At 38.6% G+C, this 17,962-nt stretch overlaps 2 protein-coding genes across 4 annotated transcripts in view; one reads left to right on the top strand and one right to left on the bottom strand.

The window, feature by feature from the left end:
• The first annotated feature begins 195 nt into the window (after positions 1-195).
• Positions 196-9,904, top strand: ndufaf7 (NADH:ubiquinone oxidoreductase complex assembly factor 7). Its single transcript, XM_034123835.1, has 10 exons — positions 196-426; positions 826-977; positions 1,825-1,905; positions 2,434-2,544; positions 4,292-4,505; positions 5,117-5,175; positions 5,267-5,380; positions 8,147-8,290; positions 8,924-9,097; positions 9,557-9,904. The coding sequence occupies exons 1-10, from the start codon at positions 330-332 to the stop codon at positions 9,776-9,778; spliced, it is 1,368 nt and encodes a 455-aa protein (XP_033979726.1). The 5' UTR covers positions 196-329; the 3' UTR covers positions 9,779-9,904.
• Positions 9,905-14,832: 4,928 nt separating this feature from the next.
• Positions 14,833-17,962, bottom strand: part of LOC117477199 (serine/threonine-protein kinase D3-like) — a 38,841-nt gene continuing 35,711 nt past the window's right edge. For 2 of the 3 annotated variants that reach the window (XM_034123859.1, XM_034123858.1), the window contains exons 17-19: positions 17,331-17,598; positions 15,995-16,080; positions 14,833-15,355 (exon numbers count right to left, since the gene is read on the bottom strand). In XM_034123859.1, the coding sequence (XP_033979750.1) occupies positions 15,182-15,355; positions 15,995-16,080; positions 17,331-17,598 (528 nt within the window). In that variant the 3' untranslated portion in view covers positions 14,833-15,181. The remainder of the gene's footprint in view (positions 15,356-15,994; positions 16,081-17,330; positions 17,599-17,962) is intronic. The other variant, XM_034123860.1, reaches the window with a different exon arrangement.

Genomic DNA, 17,962 nt, shown 5'->3' on the forward strand with positions numbered 1-17,962 from the left:
TTTTAACCTTATATTATTATAGTGACATAACATTTTATGTAGGACTGTACATCGTATTGTATTTAAGCACCAAAAAACACTCTGAAAAAGAAAAGAGCACAATATCTACTGAGAAAGCGTTTTATTGTGAAATGTTAGCCGGATGTCCTTTATTTCATTGATGTTTACTACGTTAGCATTTCGCTTTTTGAAGGACTTTGTAGCTTTTAGCTTCTCTGCAGACATGTGGTTTAAACTGCATTATAATCACACTGTTCTCGTTAGATAATGCTACCATGGCAGCTATTATATACCACATATTGTAAAGTAGTAAACCTAGTTGTGTTAATATGATTATAAACAGCAGAATGAGGGCTTGTTTTGGTGTCAAAACTCAGCAGTTGATCAGCAGAGTCTTCAGGCATCCTGTCCATCCTTCAGCAGCAGGTGAGTGCATTGAGCTAATATATATACACTATCTATTTTAACAAGACTTAATTCAGATTAATGCACACAAATTAATTTTGGGGTGAAGTGTCTTGCCCAGGGACACAACGACATGCTGACTGCAGTGGGGTTTGAACCTGTGCCCCCCTGATCCCAACACAAACGCACTAGTCCACTGCGCCACAGCCTCCCTATTATATTATATGTATATGTGTGAAAAGAAGAAGACAACACATATTTTATAAGTTCTTTATTTTTTTTATTATATTTCATAATGGGAGAATATTCTATTCATAAAGTGGATTCAAAAATAATTATATAATATGTTGTTGTATGTATGTAATTAAATAAATGCATGTGAAAATAATGTATATATTTTTACATGTTTTTGTTTGACAGTGGGATGGCGATTGGCTCAGAGCAGACTCCTCTCAGCAGGTGAATCTAAGCCCCGCCCCTCCATGCTGAAACACCTGACCTTCAAAATAAAAGCCACTGGTCCCATCACAGTGGCGGAATACATGAGAGAGGTGCTCACCAACCCAGTGACGGTGAGGGATAGTCAGTCATCCTGAAATCTGTCAGAGCAGCTCCACAGATCCTGGATCAGCCGAAGAAAACAGCCTGTTTGATATTTAGATGCTTTTATTGTGAAAAAGTGAACTTTTGTTTTGATAAAGAAACGTTTTGAATGACATAGCAACCTGACACAAATCAGAATTGAATTATATAATGATTGTATTTAATATTAATGTGAATGTAGTAAATAAAATACAGTATAAGTTACATTTTCCAAGGGCTCAGAAAGTCCACAGATTAAAGCTGCAACAATAAGTGGATTTATCTAATCAATTAAAATAATGAATGATTATTGTGGGGGAAACTTCTGAAGCAATTGGAAACAGGACTCAGAGAGACACGAGGAGAGCTGGAGCTTTGATGGCAAACACTGTCGGTTTATTTGGAGCTTCGGCCGGAGAATTCACAAGACCTGTCACAGGCCACGGTCTGACCACGCGGTTGAGATGCCACAATCAATTCTGAAGACCCCTCCTGTAGCTCCAGGGTTTAACTAGTTCAGAGTGTAATAATCAACATTCTTCAATAGAGAGACTAAACAGCTGAGGACACTGAATCACATTTGTTGTCGCTCATGGCTCGGGGTCATCTACACCCCGAGAAGGATGTGTTCCAGGTGTCCCACAACAATAACTATCTCTGACCGAGAGCTGCCCGGTCACAAACTGGTAACAACTTGCTAGGGCAGCCCCTCCTTAAGGGAGATAGCGGCTGATCAAGGCTGGTCAGCTGCGTCAGAGGGCGAATGGTAAACATGTAGGGAGAAATTATTCCCTGACAGTTATAAAATCATTATCGTTTTTTGTTTTCCTCTTTCAGGGTTATTATGTGAGGAACAACATGCTGGGACCTGACGGAGATTTCATCACTTCACCAGAAATCAGCCAGATTTTTGGAGAGGTGAGGCGGAAAGAAATCCACATTAACAGGAAATACAAGTCTGTTGTGTTTTTCAGTTTTTTACAGGAAATAATTTGAGATTACATGTTTTATTGGCATTTATACAACATTATATTATAATACTTGAACCTGACCAATCTCCTCTATAGCTATGTTTTCTCCAAATATATATTGTTAACAGTCTGTTTACTCCACATTACTATTTCAGTCAGACAACTCATTATATAACACAGTTGTTAAATATCAGTTTCAAAATCAGTTTCAAAATGAAAAACCTGGAAAACTTTAAAATAAATGTTTTCATACTTTGAAACTTGAACATTGATTTCCACTTTTAGAAAACAGTTTCAGCCTTAACTTTGTCTATTTAATCCATCTGCATCCTGAAAATGTACCAAAAATGTAATATTTGTACGTCTATTAGCGGAAAGGCTGATAAGTAACATCTCATTTCTTCTCAGTTAAATAATAAAACATGTTAAAGTTTCTCCTCGTGGTGTTTTTAATGTGTGTTGTTGTGTTTTCCAGCTGCTCGGTGTGTGGATCCTCAGCGAGTGGATGGCAGCCGGTCGACCCAAACATCTGCAGCTGGTCGAGCTCGGACCTGGAAAAGGATCGTTAGCCAGCGACATCCTCAGAGTATGAACTTTATTCAGTATTATAATATAATGTAAAAGACATGTCCTCAATGTTAGTAAAGACTTCAGGATGTTACTGTTTCTTTATGCTAAGCTAAGCTAACCAGAGTGGTGCTGTATCTTCTCGTCTAATTCTTGATAAGAGATAATATCTGATTCTTTAATTAGCAGTGTATTTACAGTTTGTGCTGATGTGAAGACAATGTGTTTTGCTCCCAACAGAGGGCGCTATAACCCTGTGTGTGTTCTTGTATATGTGCCTTTGTGAGGACCTTTACAGTGAGTTTACCTGATCGTCACTTTAACAAGGACCTTTAAGTGAAAACAGCATTTATTAAGGTTCAAGAGTTTAGAACCAGATTTAGGTTAAAGTCAGGGTTAAGGCAAACAATATGTCAGTGAGGATATAAATCCAGAGATGGCAAAAGTACACACATCCTTTACTCAAGTAGAAGTACAGATACTCGTGTTTTAAAAATACTAAAGTAAAGAAGTATGGGCTTTGAAATGTACTTCAGTAAAAAGTACCCATAACTAGCAGCTGTTTTAAAGAGTACCTGACCTCCCTTTATATTAACAGAACAATAATGTCATTGTTAGCTAATGAATGTTTCCATGCTGAACAACGGCAACATGACAACGTTTTCATTGGTCCCTCTTCTTTAGAGAAGACCAGGAAATGATGGATACACGGATCGTGTTCAAATCAATAGGCACGCAATGACTCTAAATAATAATGATCACGCCACCAAACACACATTCAAACTAAAGGAACCAGCCTGTTTGGAAAATGTGAGAAGTAGAAAGTACAGGTATTTGGGTTCAACATGTAAGAAGTAGAAAGTACAGGTATTTGGGTTCAACATGTAAGAAGTAGAAAGTACAGGTATTTGGGTTCAACATGTAAGAAGTAGAAAGTACAGGTATTTGTGTTCAACATGTAAGAAGTAGAAAGTACAGGTATTTGTGTTCAAAATGTAAGAAGTAGAAAGTACAGGTATTTGTGTTCAACATGTAAGAAGTAGAAAGTACAGGTATTTGTGTTCAAAGTGTAAGAAGTAGAAAGTACAGGTATTTGTGTTCAAAGTGTAAGAAGTAGAAAGTACAGGTATTTGTGTTCAACATGTAAGAAGTAGAAAGTACAGGTATTTGTGTTCAACATGTAAGAAGTAGAAAGTACAGGTATTTGTGTTCAAAATGTAAGAAGTAGAAAGTACAGGTATTTGTGTTCAACATGTAAGAAGTAGAAAGTACAGGTATTTGTGTTCAAAGTGTAAGAAGTAGAAAGTACAGGTATTTGTGTTCAAAGTGTAAGAAGTAGAAAGTACAGGTATTTGTGTTCAACATGTAAGAAGTAGAAAGTACAGGTATTTGTGTTCAACATGTAAGAAGTAGAAAGTACAGGTATTTGTGTTCAACATGTAAGAAGTAGAAAGTACAGGTATTTGTGTTCAACATGTAAGAAGTAGAAAGTACAGGTATTTGTGTTCAAAGTGTAAGAAGTAGAAAGTACAGGTATTTGTGTTCAAAGTGTAAGAAGTAGAAAGTACAGGTATTTGGGTTCAACATGTAAGAAGTCAAAGTAAATGGAGTAAAGTACTGATACCAGAACAATGTACTTAAGTACAGTAACAAAGTATTTGTACTCCACTACTTCCCACCTCTGGATAAGTCCAAATGTGTGTGTGAGAGCTCTGTGTTTAACTCCTCACCTGTGCAGTAAGGATGTACTTCCTGTCTCTCTGCAGGTGTTCAACCAGTTAAAGTCGGTGCTGGATGGATGCTCGGTGTCTCTCCACCTGGTGGAGGTGAGTCCGGGTCTGAGTGGCGTTCAGGCTCAGACTCTGACGGGGGGGAGCAGCGTGGAGTCGAGCAGCGAGGACGACCCGGTGTTCAGACGAGGGGAAACGAGCGCCGGGCTGCCGGTGTTCTGGTACCGCTGCCTGGAGGACGTGCCTGCAGGTAGAGAGCAGCACTGGAAACAAGTTTGGTCCATTTTGGAGGAGGGAAACAAAGTGAATAATTATTTGAAAAGTCGAACAAGCCCCCCCCAAAGAAATAATTTTCTAAGGTAATTCTTTTGAAATAGTAATTTTTAAAAGTCAGGCAATTTTTCTTAAATTAAGTAATTTTCAAAAAGTTTGGAATTTTCTACAAATAACTTTATTGGGAGGTTATTTTTCAAAAAAGTACAAAAACCTATATTATTTCTAGAATTAAGTCATTATAGGGCATATCTCTTTTTTCTAAATAAAGTAGTTAAAAAACATTTATAGTCAGATTTAAAGTGAGGTATCTTTTCAAAAATAGAGTAATTTGTCAATAGTAAAAGATTTATTTTTATTTTATATATATATATATATATATAATATGATTTAAAAAGAAAGTCAGGTTCATTTTATTTAACGTACCTATATTTTTCGAAAATTAACACATTTTTAACCAGTGATGTTTCACTCTCTCAGCTTAACGATTATATTTCTCCTTATATATTTAATTTTTTTATTCTTCACACCCTATAAGAGATATTTGTATTTGCAGGTTCATAATCTCAGTCTCTCTTCTTCTCTCAGGATTCAGCATCTTTATCGCTAACGAGTTCTTTGACGCTCTGCCCATCCACACATTTCAGGTGGGATTTAAAGCCTGTAAAACTCTTCATGTCAGAATTGGTCTTTTTAAATGAGTACTTGTTTGTATTAACTTGTCTATTCTTTGATTAGAGGACGCCTAAAGGCTGGAGGGAGGTTCTGGTGGACATCGACCCGGAGAAACAGAACCGGCTGAGGTTCGTCGTCTCTCCGTCTCCCACACCTGCCTCGTCCGCGCTCATACAGGTGAGACACGGGGAATATGAACTGAGAACAAAGTGATTCAAGGGTTTAAAGAGGCCCTATGCTGCCTTGCTTTTCCTGTAGTGTGTTCTATAGGTTGTGTGCATGTAAATGGTCTGCAAAGGCTCAAATCCCAAAGTTCTGGAACATTGTGACATCGCTCTGAGCTCCTATTGGCTAGCGCTCCAACACATTGTATATTATAGATGGTTGGATGGATAGATGGATGGATAGATGGATGGATGGATAGATGGATGGATGGATGGATGGATGGATAGATAGATAGATGGATGGATAGATGGATGGATGGATGGATGGATAGATAGATGGATGGATAGATGGATGGATGGATAGATGGATGGATGGATGGATGGATGGATGGATGGATAGATAGATGGATGGATGGATGGATAGATAGATAGATGGATAGATGGATGATGGATGGATGGATGGATAGATGGATGGATGGATGGATGGATGGATGGATGGATGGATGGATGGATAGATAGATGGATGGATGGATGGATAGATGGATGGATGGATAGATAGATAGATAAGTACTTTATTGATCCCATTTTGGGAAATGTTTGCGTATCATGTTCCAAACCACACCAAGGATTATTTCTGAAACAGTATGGAGCTCAAACTCTTTCTCTCTCTCAGGTTTACCACAAGGTGAGTTCCTGCTTCTTTACTCATACTCTCTCCAGTACAGGTTAGCTCTGAGTGTTAGCGATGCTAATGTAAACACAGACCATATTACTTCCAGAACATGTCTCATTGTTTCTGACAGCAACGTTTCTGATTGGCCCGTGGGTGTAAAGCCCGCCCACATTTTAGTAATGTCGTCATGACGCAGCAAATCTGGATCAGCTCCGTTGTTCCCCCGTTTTTAGAGATGTGGGTACGGAGGAGAAGAGAGAGGGGTTTGTTTCTGACACTTTGTGAGTCTCCTGACACACATTTATGTATAAAAGACATCAAAAAGTGCATTTTGCATAATAGGTGACCTTTAAAGCATGGAGACATATTGGACCTCTTTGACTGAACTTGAAACGCTTGTGAACTGCATAATTCTAACTGTACAGTACAGAGCGAGGACGTCGTTAATCTTTTAATCTCTGTGGAAATGAACTCCTCATTTAGACTCTCAGAAGGTTTTATTTTATAGCACACATCTGGTTTTTACTGCCCACATTTAAGACATCTAACCGTCTGATTTGGCTCTCTGCAGACTCTTTGAACTTCCTGCCAGAGGCCTGACGTCGTCTTTTTAAATCCAGTTCAGACTCTCCACGTCCTCAAATCACAGACCATGAAACTTTAGAGAGTTCCTCATGGCTCGCTCTGTGTTTTGAAAGTTAAACACTGAGTGCTGTTCTTAACGTTTCTAAGATCCAAAGTGTGTCAGATTGTGACTTTAAACGAGTGAAAACATAATCACATAGCATTTTAATCAATCTAGTTTTACTAACTGGGATATAAACTATGAATTAAGGCTCCAATGAATGATTATTTTAATAATTGCTAGTAAAACGATGAAAACCTGTGCATCAGAACTTCCTAAATATCAAGATGACGGCTTTGAATTTCCTATTTCTGCTCAAAAACAGTCTAAAACACACATTTTAATTTGTTTTAAATGTCTAGAGGGTCTTAAGAGATACTGCAGGATTATTTCGTGCAAAATCCTGGTTTAAATTCTTTCCAAACCACACCAAAAAACATTATTAAATGTATGTCCTTGCTATGGATTCTTACATAGTTTTTTTTTGTCTCATCTTAGAGACTTTAAAGTGGACCTATCATGCTATATTTGAATAATATAGTGTAGGACCATACCTATATAAGGCATATTTATACTTTTTCTTTTCCAAAATACCAAACAGATCAGTGCATTTTAGCCATGCCTCATTTCGCTCAATTTGACATTTTTTAGATCTGTTTTAGCAAGGGCTGATTCAGTGAGAACAGCACCACCTACAGGCCTGGCATATGTACTACAGCGTCTCCAGCGCTTTCGAACGGCAATGGCCGTGGCTGTCTCCTCCTGATTGGTGGAGTTGGCCCAATAGCCAGTAGCGCCACCGTCCTGACGTCAGGACAGTGTTCAAATCTGGATCAGTTTTTATCAGATCCGTTGCAGCCCCTTTTTTAGAGATTTGGGTATGGAGGAAAATAGAGAGGGTTGTGTTTTCTGACACTTGGTGAGTTCCCTGGAACACCGGGGACACATATTCATGTATAAAAGACGTACAAAAGTGCATTTTGCATGATAGGTCCCCTTTAAGTTAAATATAAGGGATTGTCTAATAATTACTCTTTCCTTTAACATTTCTATAACCAAAAATGCAGGTACTGTAGCACATTTAATTCGTAATGTAAATGTGTTATGATAGGCTGACAGCAATTTCCATTCAGATGCATAGTAGATAATACAATTTATATATCAGAATCAGAATACCTTTATTCGCCCCACAATAAATGTAACAAATAATGTTAACTAAGAAGCATGCATACACAAATATTAAAGATAAAAATACCATAATAGCCGATACACTCTGGACTACACTTTATAATTGGTTTATCTTGTTGAAGTCATTCCTGAATGTATATAGACGTTTTGCACTATATATGTTTATTATATATGTTGCATTGTTGGAGGAGCTCAGGTCAGAATAATTTCATTGCCATTTCTACGCTGTAGCTGCTGAGCATATGATGATAAAACATTTGAATTTGAATCTAGATGTGTGTGTGTCCTTGCAGCCTGAGGAGAGGAGGTCTCACGTGGAGGTGTGTGCAGACGGGGGGGTTCTCGTGCAGCAGATTTCTCGGAGGATCGTTGAAGACGGAGGAGCCGCTCTGATCGCCGATTACGGACACGATGGAACGAAGACGGACACGTTCAGAGTGAGAGGAAACCCTTTTTCAAGCAGCGGACATCAGAATCAGAATACCTTTGTTAGTCCCACAGAGGGGACATTTGCATTTGTTACAGCAAGAAAAGAGTCAAAGACAGTTTAATGTTACCCAAGAAGCATGCATAAAAAAAATGTAATGTAAATAATAATTGTGTGTTTACAGCACCTTTCTTAATAACAACACGCTTTATGAAAGTGAATATTGACCTCATTTAAAAGCATCAAATTGACTAAACTTTTTTACAAAAACTGTTATTTTGGATTAGGTGTACCTAAAGAGGGGACACATCGTATTTTAAATATTCATCGCTGATAAAAAGACTGTTGGTACGAGCAAACTAAAGTGAGATCATCCTGTCAATGTGCAGAATACGTGATGCTAAATGTCACTTTGAGATTAAACAATGCACATGGAGCTCGTTCAGCGCTTTAATCACAAATGAGGACTTAAATCCAGGTTATTATTATTATTTTACCATTAATATAAATATAGGCATCAATAGACTACATTATATATTGTAATATACATATTGGACATATTTGTTGTTGTTGATATTTAGGTCCAATGTGCACATTATTGCTTCTCTGTCTATATAAATATTATATTGAATTTCCTCGTCAGGGTTTTAAAGGCCACCGGCTGCACGACGTCCTCTCCTCGCCCGGATCAGCTGACCTCACGGCTGACGTTGATTTCAGTTTCCTGCGGACGATGATCGGAGGGGGCGTGGCCTGTTTGGGACCTGTCACTCAAAATATGTTCCTGAAAAACATGGGCATCGACACCCGCATGGAGGTCAGTCTGACAGACGCTACGTTTTATCACTAGAACAAGAGATTTAATGACACATGGGTGTTAAATTAACGGTCCTGAGTGGATATGGATTATTTTAGAGCATGATAAGACTTAGAAACATTTATGCAAGCATGGGTTGACATCACATTTAGTGGGCAACATGTTTTATTAGGACTATAGCTATTCCTGATTTAGTCTAGTTTTTATTTTATTTTCCTAAAACACTATAAATGACAATATTAGTATATCATATTACAAAAAATGGCGACTGAAGGTGCTGTATACATGTCCACAAAAGCTCCTAAACATTAATTAAATCAAACATGGGCATCGATTCTCGCATGCAGGTCAGATATAATGACAAAAGGGTGTTTAAATTAAAGGTCCTGAGTGGATATGGATTATTTTTTAGTTTTACAGAACACACACCTCTGATTCTGTGGTTCTGGTTCTCCGCAGGTTCTTCTGAGGAACTGCAGTCACGGGCCCACCCGTATGCAGCTGATCAGAAGCTACGACATGCTGATGAATCCGGAGAAGATGGGCGAGCGCTTCCTGTTCTTCAGTCTGCTGCACCACAGCCGGCTCGCCGAACCCAAAAAATCAGAGGGTATGAAGCTGGAGGATAAGAGCCCGGCGCCGCTTCCTGTGGGCGGATTCACCGAGATCAGCTTCTCCTGAGACTTTAGAGACTCTGGAGACGTTTACAAGCTCGGGACGGACATTACGGGACATTTCAGAAGATCATGTTCATGGGACGATACTGTTTGTAAAGCTGACAGAGATAAAAAGTATTTATAAAATGTATAACGCCTCCATTGGACTCCTTTGTTTACTTCCCGAGCTTAGTGACATCCAGATGTGACACTCATGCTTCTATTGGCTAGCGCTCCAACACATTGTACGTGATTGACCAATCATAACAGAGCAGGCCAGCTAACCAATCAGAGCCGACTGGGCTCTGATTTCAGACAGAGGGTGAAAAGAGGTGCTGCAGCACAGACAGTATGAGAAAAATAAAGAGCTTTTTGAACATTAAAGCCTGGAGACATGAAGAGACACTACATACTGATATACACCTGAACATCAGCAGGAGAGGACTCTTTAAAGTAGAGACACTACATACTGATATACACCTGGACATCAGCAGGAGAGGACTCTTTAAAGTAGAGACACTACATACTGATATACACCTGAACATCAGCATGAGAGGACTCTTTAAAGTAGAGACACTACATACTGATATACACCTGAACATCAGCATGAGAGGACTCTTTAAAGTAGAGACACTACATACTGATATACACCTGGAACATCAGCAGGAGAGGACTCTTTAAAGTAGAGACACTACATACTGATATACACCTGAACATCAGCAGGAGAGGACTCTTTAAAGTAGAGACACTACATACTGATATACACCTGAACATCAGCATGAGAGGACTCTTTAAAGTAGAGACACTACATACTGATATACACCTGAACATCAGCATGAGAGGACTCTTTAAAGTAGAGACACTACATACTGATATACACCTGAACATCAGCATGAGAGTACTCTTTAAAGTAGAGACACTACATACTGATATACACCTGAACATCAGCATGAGAGGACTCTTTAAAGTAGAGACACTACATACTGATATACACCTGAACATCAGCATGAGAGGACTCTTTAAAGTAGAGACACTACATACTGATATACACCTGAACATCAGCAGGAGAGGACTCTTTAAAGTAGAGACACTACATACTGATATACACCTGAACATCAGCAGGAGAGGACTCTTTAAAGTAGAGACACTACATACTGATATACACCTGAAAATGAGCAGAATATGGCCCCGCTGAGGTTGTCGCTCAGGCTCCGTCACATCTTGAACTTGTTAGCTGAGCTCACAACGAGCCGCTGCTCCTCCGGTGTGTGTGTGTGTGTGTGTGTGTGTGTGTGTGTGTGTGTGTGTGTGTGTGTGTGTGTGTGTGTGTGTGTGTGTGTTTTGCTGAGTCTGAGGATATTACTATTCAAATACATCCAATTTAAGATGTTTTAAAGATACATCCTTTTTTACAAGAGTGATTTTGCAGGTTAAAAAGAATAGCTTGAACCCCAAAAAATGACATTTTTAGACTTTAAAGCAAACATTGCTGCAATAACGTGTTTCAAAACCTTTAACTCCTTCCTCCATCTTGACAAAAAAGCCCTGTACTTTTTTTATTTCCCAACAAAAATGCTAATTATGTTATACTAACAGTGGCGACTGGTCATTAGGGGCAGGTGGGGCACAGCCCCACCTAGTGTCAGCAGAAAGTATTACAAATAATGATTACAAAAATGCAAAAGAAATAAATAAAAAAATATATAAAATATATTTTAAGATCATGTTTAATCATCTGATTCGTCTGTACATTGCTGTTTTAGTCTGTGTTCTTCTAATTAGTGTGTCTACAGTCACAGTGTGTGCCTATTGAGCTGTTTAGAGCCATGTGGGACAAAACCTGATTATGCCCCTTCCTCTCGCTGTGAAGTGAACGGTGACTGTAAAAACTACACTGCGCATACTCAGAGTATTTTGTAATGTAATGTGTGTGGCAAAAAAATAATGACCAGAGGGGCACGTAGCTACCATCCCCACCATACGTCTTCTCAAATCATTCAGAGCTGATTGGCTGTAAGTACGTGTGCCGCGAAAAGTGTGGTGTGTGAAGAGGAGACGAGAGAGCTGCAGTGACGCGTCCTAAAACCAGGAAGTAAGCTGCAAAAAAGCAATGAGATTTCTCCAGAGGATTTTAGAAAATAGCTCGAAATAAGATCTGTGGGAAACGTACCTGTTAGATAAATGCACGTTTTGATTAGCCGGATAACATCCACATGTCTACCCTACTTTTATAATTTTTTTATCATAAATCTATGGATTAGATTTATGATAGACTTTTGAAACTACAAGAACATAAGGAGGACTTTTACAAAAAAGTAATAGAAATGTTTGTCCAGAAGGATAGGCAAATGGACTTCATCTTCAAGTCAAGGTAAGACCGCCATTTTATTGAAAATGGGATCTTACTAAGAGAGAACAATTCAATATTTAAATGATAAAATTACATTTGTTGGGTATCCTTTTGTTGAACTGTCTGTTTAAAATTAATCGAAGCATCAGACAAAAAAAGCTTTTGAAAATAATATTATATTTTGGTTTAGGTCAAAATATAATATTTGTAAACCTGAAGAGTCAGTGCCAGTGTCTCAGCAGCCATGAACCTCACTGCACGTCACTGCAGAAGCTTATATATAGACATCTAAGTTTTTTGTGCCCCACCACTTTTGTACATATAAAAACGCCACTGTATACTAAGTAACCCGGTAATGGTGCTATGAATATACAATTAGCAGATGAACAACAAGGATGTCGCATTTGATTTTCCCAAAGTAGACCATTTAATTTTTCACCCACATTATGACATTAAACATTTATTGCAAAAATATAAAACGTGAAATAATTTCTCAGGCTGCAGCTCTGAGACAATAGCAGCTCAATTCTCAGCTCGTCTTCATCAGAAAAAGTGAGAGAATCACTCTGAAAATAACTTAAGTTTCTCTGCAAAAGTTTAATGTTTCATAATCTCAATTTAATTTAATGATACCTGAGTCTTAAATAATCCTATTTAAACATAGGCTACTTAGTTAGCATAGTTAGCATGTGAAATGTTTGCCAGATAAAACTCCTTTTCACAGTGTTTTGTTAACATGCTAACAAGTAAGAATGGATGATTAGTATGCTGGTTAACAATTAAGTGGCTAGCAAAGAGCATTTTAACATGCTAATATTACTGTGCTAGCTCCGTTAGCTTTCACATTGTAGATACCTACACAGTTAGCTACAAAAGCTAATCTAGGAGGCTACTTAAGAAGTGAAGTTCAAATACATTTCGATGTAAGATTTATTTAGTAATCAGTTTGAACCAATAGTTTTACTTCTGTTTTATTAGTTTGTCATGTTTCACAAAGCCTTACTATGCAGGTGGCAAAGTTAGCATTAGATAAATAGCTTATTATTCATTAGCTGTTGACATTAAGCCTTTTAGCATTCTAAGGTTAGCGTTTGTGTGACAAAGCTAACTTTTCTCAAAAACAATGAAAGTGAGATAAGATGATCCCCAATCAGAATAAACATAATTAGGTTAAACGTTTTAGGTTGAATTGTTTTGTCTAATATATTGACATTTTATGTTAGTATGCTAAAGTTAGCATGTGACAAGGCCAGATTTTCTGCATTTGTAATGCTGAATTACTTTTTCCAAGAAACTTCTTAGCACATCTCTGGTAAACAAAAGATTTAAAGTAGTTCTGTTGCATTATTTTCTCAGGAGACAGATCTGTAAAACTAAAAATGCTTTAGTCGAGGACAGCCCTAGAGTTTTCTGATAGTTGCCGTAGCTGTTAGCATGCTAACTGTAAGTTAATATTCTGATTTGCAACATTAGCATTGAAAGTCTAAAATGTCCTTAAAAGGCCACCGTACAAAAACGTAACCTCCGCTAACGCTACGCTTAAGTTTTCATCCATCTGATAAAATGTAGTTTTCTGCTGCGTAATGAGCGTTACAGATTAACAGTACGTTTACTTTTGCAGAAGAACAAACCAAAAGTTATTATCAGTGAAATTCCCATTTTTAAAACAGTATCCCAACAATGAAAACATTACAGTCAGAAAATAATTAAGACACATTTCTCCTGATTTATCGTCACATAGAAACTCTCTGCACAGCTTTAAGAGATCTAGAAATATGCTGCTGAAAAAGTGTAAAAAGTCTCTTGTTTTAGCTACAGCTCGTCTTGCAGCGCAGACGCTTTATTAAAATCTTCCAGCTTTTGGCTCTCGGTGTGTTTGTTATGGCTTGTAGAAAAAAAACCCTGCTGTAAAATGTGTTAAAAGAAAAGCTCTCTGGACCTGAATGATCGTCACAGTGTCGTTTCTCAGCTGCCTGAGTCTTTGTCTCCTCGTAGGAAATGTTTTTCACGGTCCTCTTCCATATCGTCCAGGTCGACATAATGAAGTGTTTTGGGGGTAATGAAGCTCACCAAATAACTGAAATATTGGGTTCACCTCTGACCTTTAACTTCTTCCACCGTCTTGACAAAAACGCCCTGTACAATTTTTATTTCCCCACAAAAATGCTAATTATATGTAATATTAATTAACCCGGTAATGGAGCGGTGCAGTGATGACGTATTTTTGTAGGCCGACCCTGAAGTAAGCTGCGCATGGGTTCCCTCGACAAAAAAGCAACGGGATTTCTCCATAGGCTTTTGGAATATTGTAAAAAATAAGCTCTGTGGAAAACTAACCTGTTTGATAAATGCACGTTTTGTTCAGCCGGATAATCTCCACAAGTCTACCCTACTTTTATAATGTTCGAATCATAAATCGAATGGCCAGAAGCAAAATGCTAACGTGATGCTATAAAGGAACTACAGGCGAGTCCAGCAGCACGACTTCAACGTCACGCCAACTTCAGATCCATTTTCAAACACACAGATTCTAAATGGTACGAGTTGAAGCGTTTGTTTGAACAGTTTGCAGGAGGCAGGGACTTGCTTTCAAGCAGAACAGGGCTAACAAACTTAGAGGAGTGTTTACGTGTTCGGCGTAATGACGTACAACGGCCTCCACGACTTCTGTAGTCCTATTCAGCCACTTGGTAACAACCATCGTTTTTCAGACACGTCAACTCTTCAGAAATCACCAGTGGGGTCACTGCTGATGGATTTAATGTCCTTGAACAAAACGTGACCCGTCTCTTCAATGTGTCTCAATCACAGACCTTATTTACAGATATTTTCCTAAAATGTGTTCAAAAAACCCGTTGGCTTTGAGACGAGGGAACAGGAAGTGGTGAAATGCTGACTCACATCCGGGTTTTAGGACTCATCGTGCTATGAATATAAAATGAGCAGTTGAACAACAAGGATGTAAAAAAAACAAACGCTGTAAAATGTGTTAAAAATAAAAGCTCTCTAGACCTGAATGATTGTCACAGTGTCGTTTCTCAGCTGCCTGAGTCCATGTGTCCTTATAGGAAACAATGTTCAGGGATCCTCGTCCATGTCGTCCAGGTTTCGGGACATGATGAAGTGTTTTGGGTAATGAAGGTTTCTCTCGTCTGCGTGTTCCTCCCAGCGAGCGTCGTCGCTCTCGTGCGTGATGTAGCGCTCGCCCAGACGCGTCTCGAACTCTCTGAGGTCCATCCAGGTCTGATAGTCCTGAGGGACGAAACAGAATCAGAATCAGAATCCCTTTATTCATCCCACAGAAGGGAAATGTACATTTGTTACAGCAGAAAAGAGTATTTTAAATGAACTGGAGGAAGACGGGATAAATAACATTTAAACCCCCAGAAAGCAGGATAAGAGTCACTTAAAACACTTGATTAGATTATTACGGAGAGCAAGAGTGATGTGAAGTTCAAAAATCAACATTTATAGAAACACATAATTACGAATAATCAATTATTAACATGTTGGAGGTCCATCCAGGTCTGGTAGTGCTACAGGAGGTAGTACATGTTTCCATTAGCTTATTAAAGAGGGCATGTCCCAGCATGAAAGCTTCATTCCTGCTTGAGTTTGAATACTTTTGGTTATTTCACAAGACAGATTTCTACATTACATTTCATCAATGTAATGTAATGTAGAAATATAGTTCGACATGTTAATAAAAGCACATTTTTCCATTAGCTTATTAAAGAGGGCATGTCCCAGCACGAAAGCTACATTTCTGCTTGAGTTTGAATACTTTTGGTTATTTCACAGGACAGATTTTTACATTACATTTCCTTTGGCTGTCTGAAGAGTCCTCTGGGTTTGTTTTTAGGTTAGTAAAAGACATATAAAGTGTGTTACCTGCAGCCAGGGGTGGCTCAGAGATTTGTCCACGCTGTAGCGCTTCCTCATCTTCACTTGCAGCAGGTTGTTGATCAGGTCCTGGGCTGAAAGAGGAGGAAGAAACACTGAGAGTGAACATCTACAGGAAGTCTGCTTCAGATCTAAAGTTTGATCCACAGTCCTGTCTTCAAATATATTTAATACATCTGGATTTATTACATCTAATGTCTTGAAATACTCCTGCATGTATCCAGGTGTTTATAGTCAACAACCAATAGGTTTTCTTTCACTGAGGAAATGACGGAAAGTTAAAAACACTATGAGTCTGATATTTTAAACTCACTCTGCTCTGAGATCTGCTTCCAGGGGTTTGAGGGGTACATGAAGAACGAGTTGTTTTTGTTTAATGAGAAATTAGCGGATTTTACTATTAAAATACCTCCAATTTAAGATGTTTAATCCCTTTAAACACAATTTAAGCAACTTTTATCCAACTTTCTGGCTCAGTTTATAGTATAAAAAGCACATCAATTACACAATTGCAGTGTTGTAAAGTTGTCCCATGTCCTAAATAATCCTAATTTAGAATACTTAATGTTACAAGGTGACACTGGAATGACAAATGTTCCTAAAAAATGACTTAAAGTGGACCTATCATGCTATATTTGAATAATATAGTGTAGGACCATACCTATATAAGGCATATTTATATTATTTCAAAATACCAAACAGATCATGCATTTTAGCCATGCCTCATTTCGCTCAATTTGACATTTTTTAGCTCTGCTCTGCAAGGGCTGATTCTGTGAGAACAGCACCACCTACAGGCCTGGCATATGTACTACAGCGTCTCCAGCGCTTTCGAACGGCAATGGCCATGGCTGTCTCCTCCTGATTGGTGGAGTTGGCCCAATAGCCGTAGCGCCACCGTCCTGACGTCAGGACAGTGTTCAAATCTGGATCAGTTTTTATCAGATCCGTTGCAGCCCCTTTTTTAGAGATTTGGGTATGGAGGAAAATAGAGAGGGTTGTGTTTTCTGACACTTGGTGAGTTCCCTGGAACACCGGGGACACATATTCATGTATAAAAGACGTACACAAGTGCATTTTGCATGATAGGTCCCCTTTAAAGGTCAAAGTCAACTTTATTGTCAGTTTGTGTGTACAGACAGAGAGATCGAAATACCGTTTCCCACAATCCCGAATACAATAACAAAGATATATAAAAATAGGTATATAACTATATATATACACAATTTGCGATAAGACGCCATTCCAGCAACTTCTCCTGCTCTGTTTACGGTACAAAAGGCACTTTAGCTATCACATTGCAGTGTTGAGATGTTAAACTCACCCTGCTCTGAGATCTGCTTCCAGGGGTTCGATGGATACATGAAGGCAGCGTTTTGGATCTGGTCGTTGATGTCCTCGTCCTCGTTGAAGGGGAACGTCCCGCTGAGGCTGACGTACACGATGACGCCCACCGACCACATGTCCAGAGAGCGGTTGTAACCTTTGCTCCGCAGAACCTCGGGAGCCAGGTACGCCGGCGTGCCGACCACCGAGCGCCGGAACGACTTCTCTCCGATGATCCGAGCGAAACCGAAGTCACACAGCTTCACCTGCAGGAGAGAGGTGGGAAGTAGTGGAGTACAAATACTTAGTTACTGTACTTAAGTATATTTTTCTGGACACATTTTTACTTTTACTTCTTACATTTTTAAAACAAATATCTGTACTTTCTACTTCTTACATTTTCAAAATAGGTTTGTTACTTTAAAGTTGACCTATCATTAGAGATGTCCCGATCCGATCACGTGATCGGGGATCGGAGCCGATCACGTGATTTTCAAAAGATCGGAATCGGGAGAAAAAAATCGGGGATCGGGAATTTTTTTTTTTTTTTTTTTTTTTTTTTATAAAATATTTTTATTATTTTATTTAATGTTACAAAACAACAATGACGAATGATGAATGATGTTCACG

This window comes from Trematomus bernacchii, unplaced genomic scaffold, assembly GCF_902827165.1.
Source record: "Trematomus bernacchii unplaced genomic scaffold, fTreBer1.1, whole genome shotgun sequence".
Lineage (NCBI taxonomy): Eukaryota > Metazoa > Chordata > Actinopteri > Perciformes > Nototheniidae > Trematomus > Trematomus bernacchii.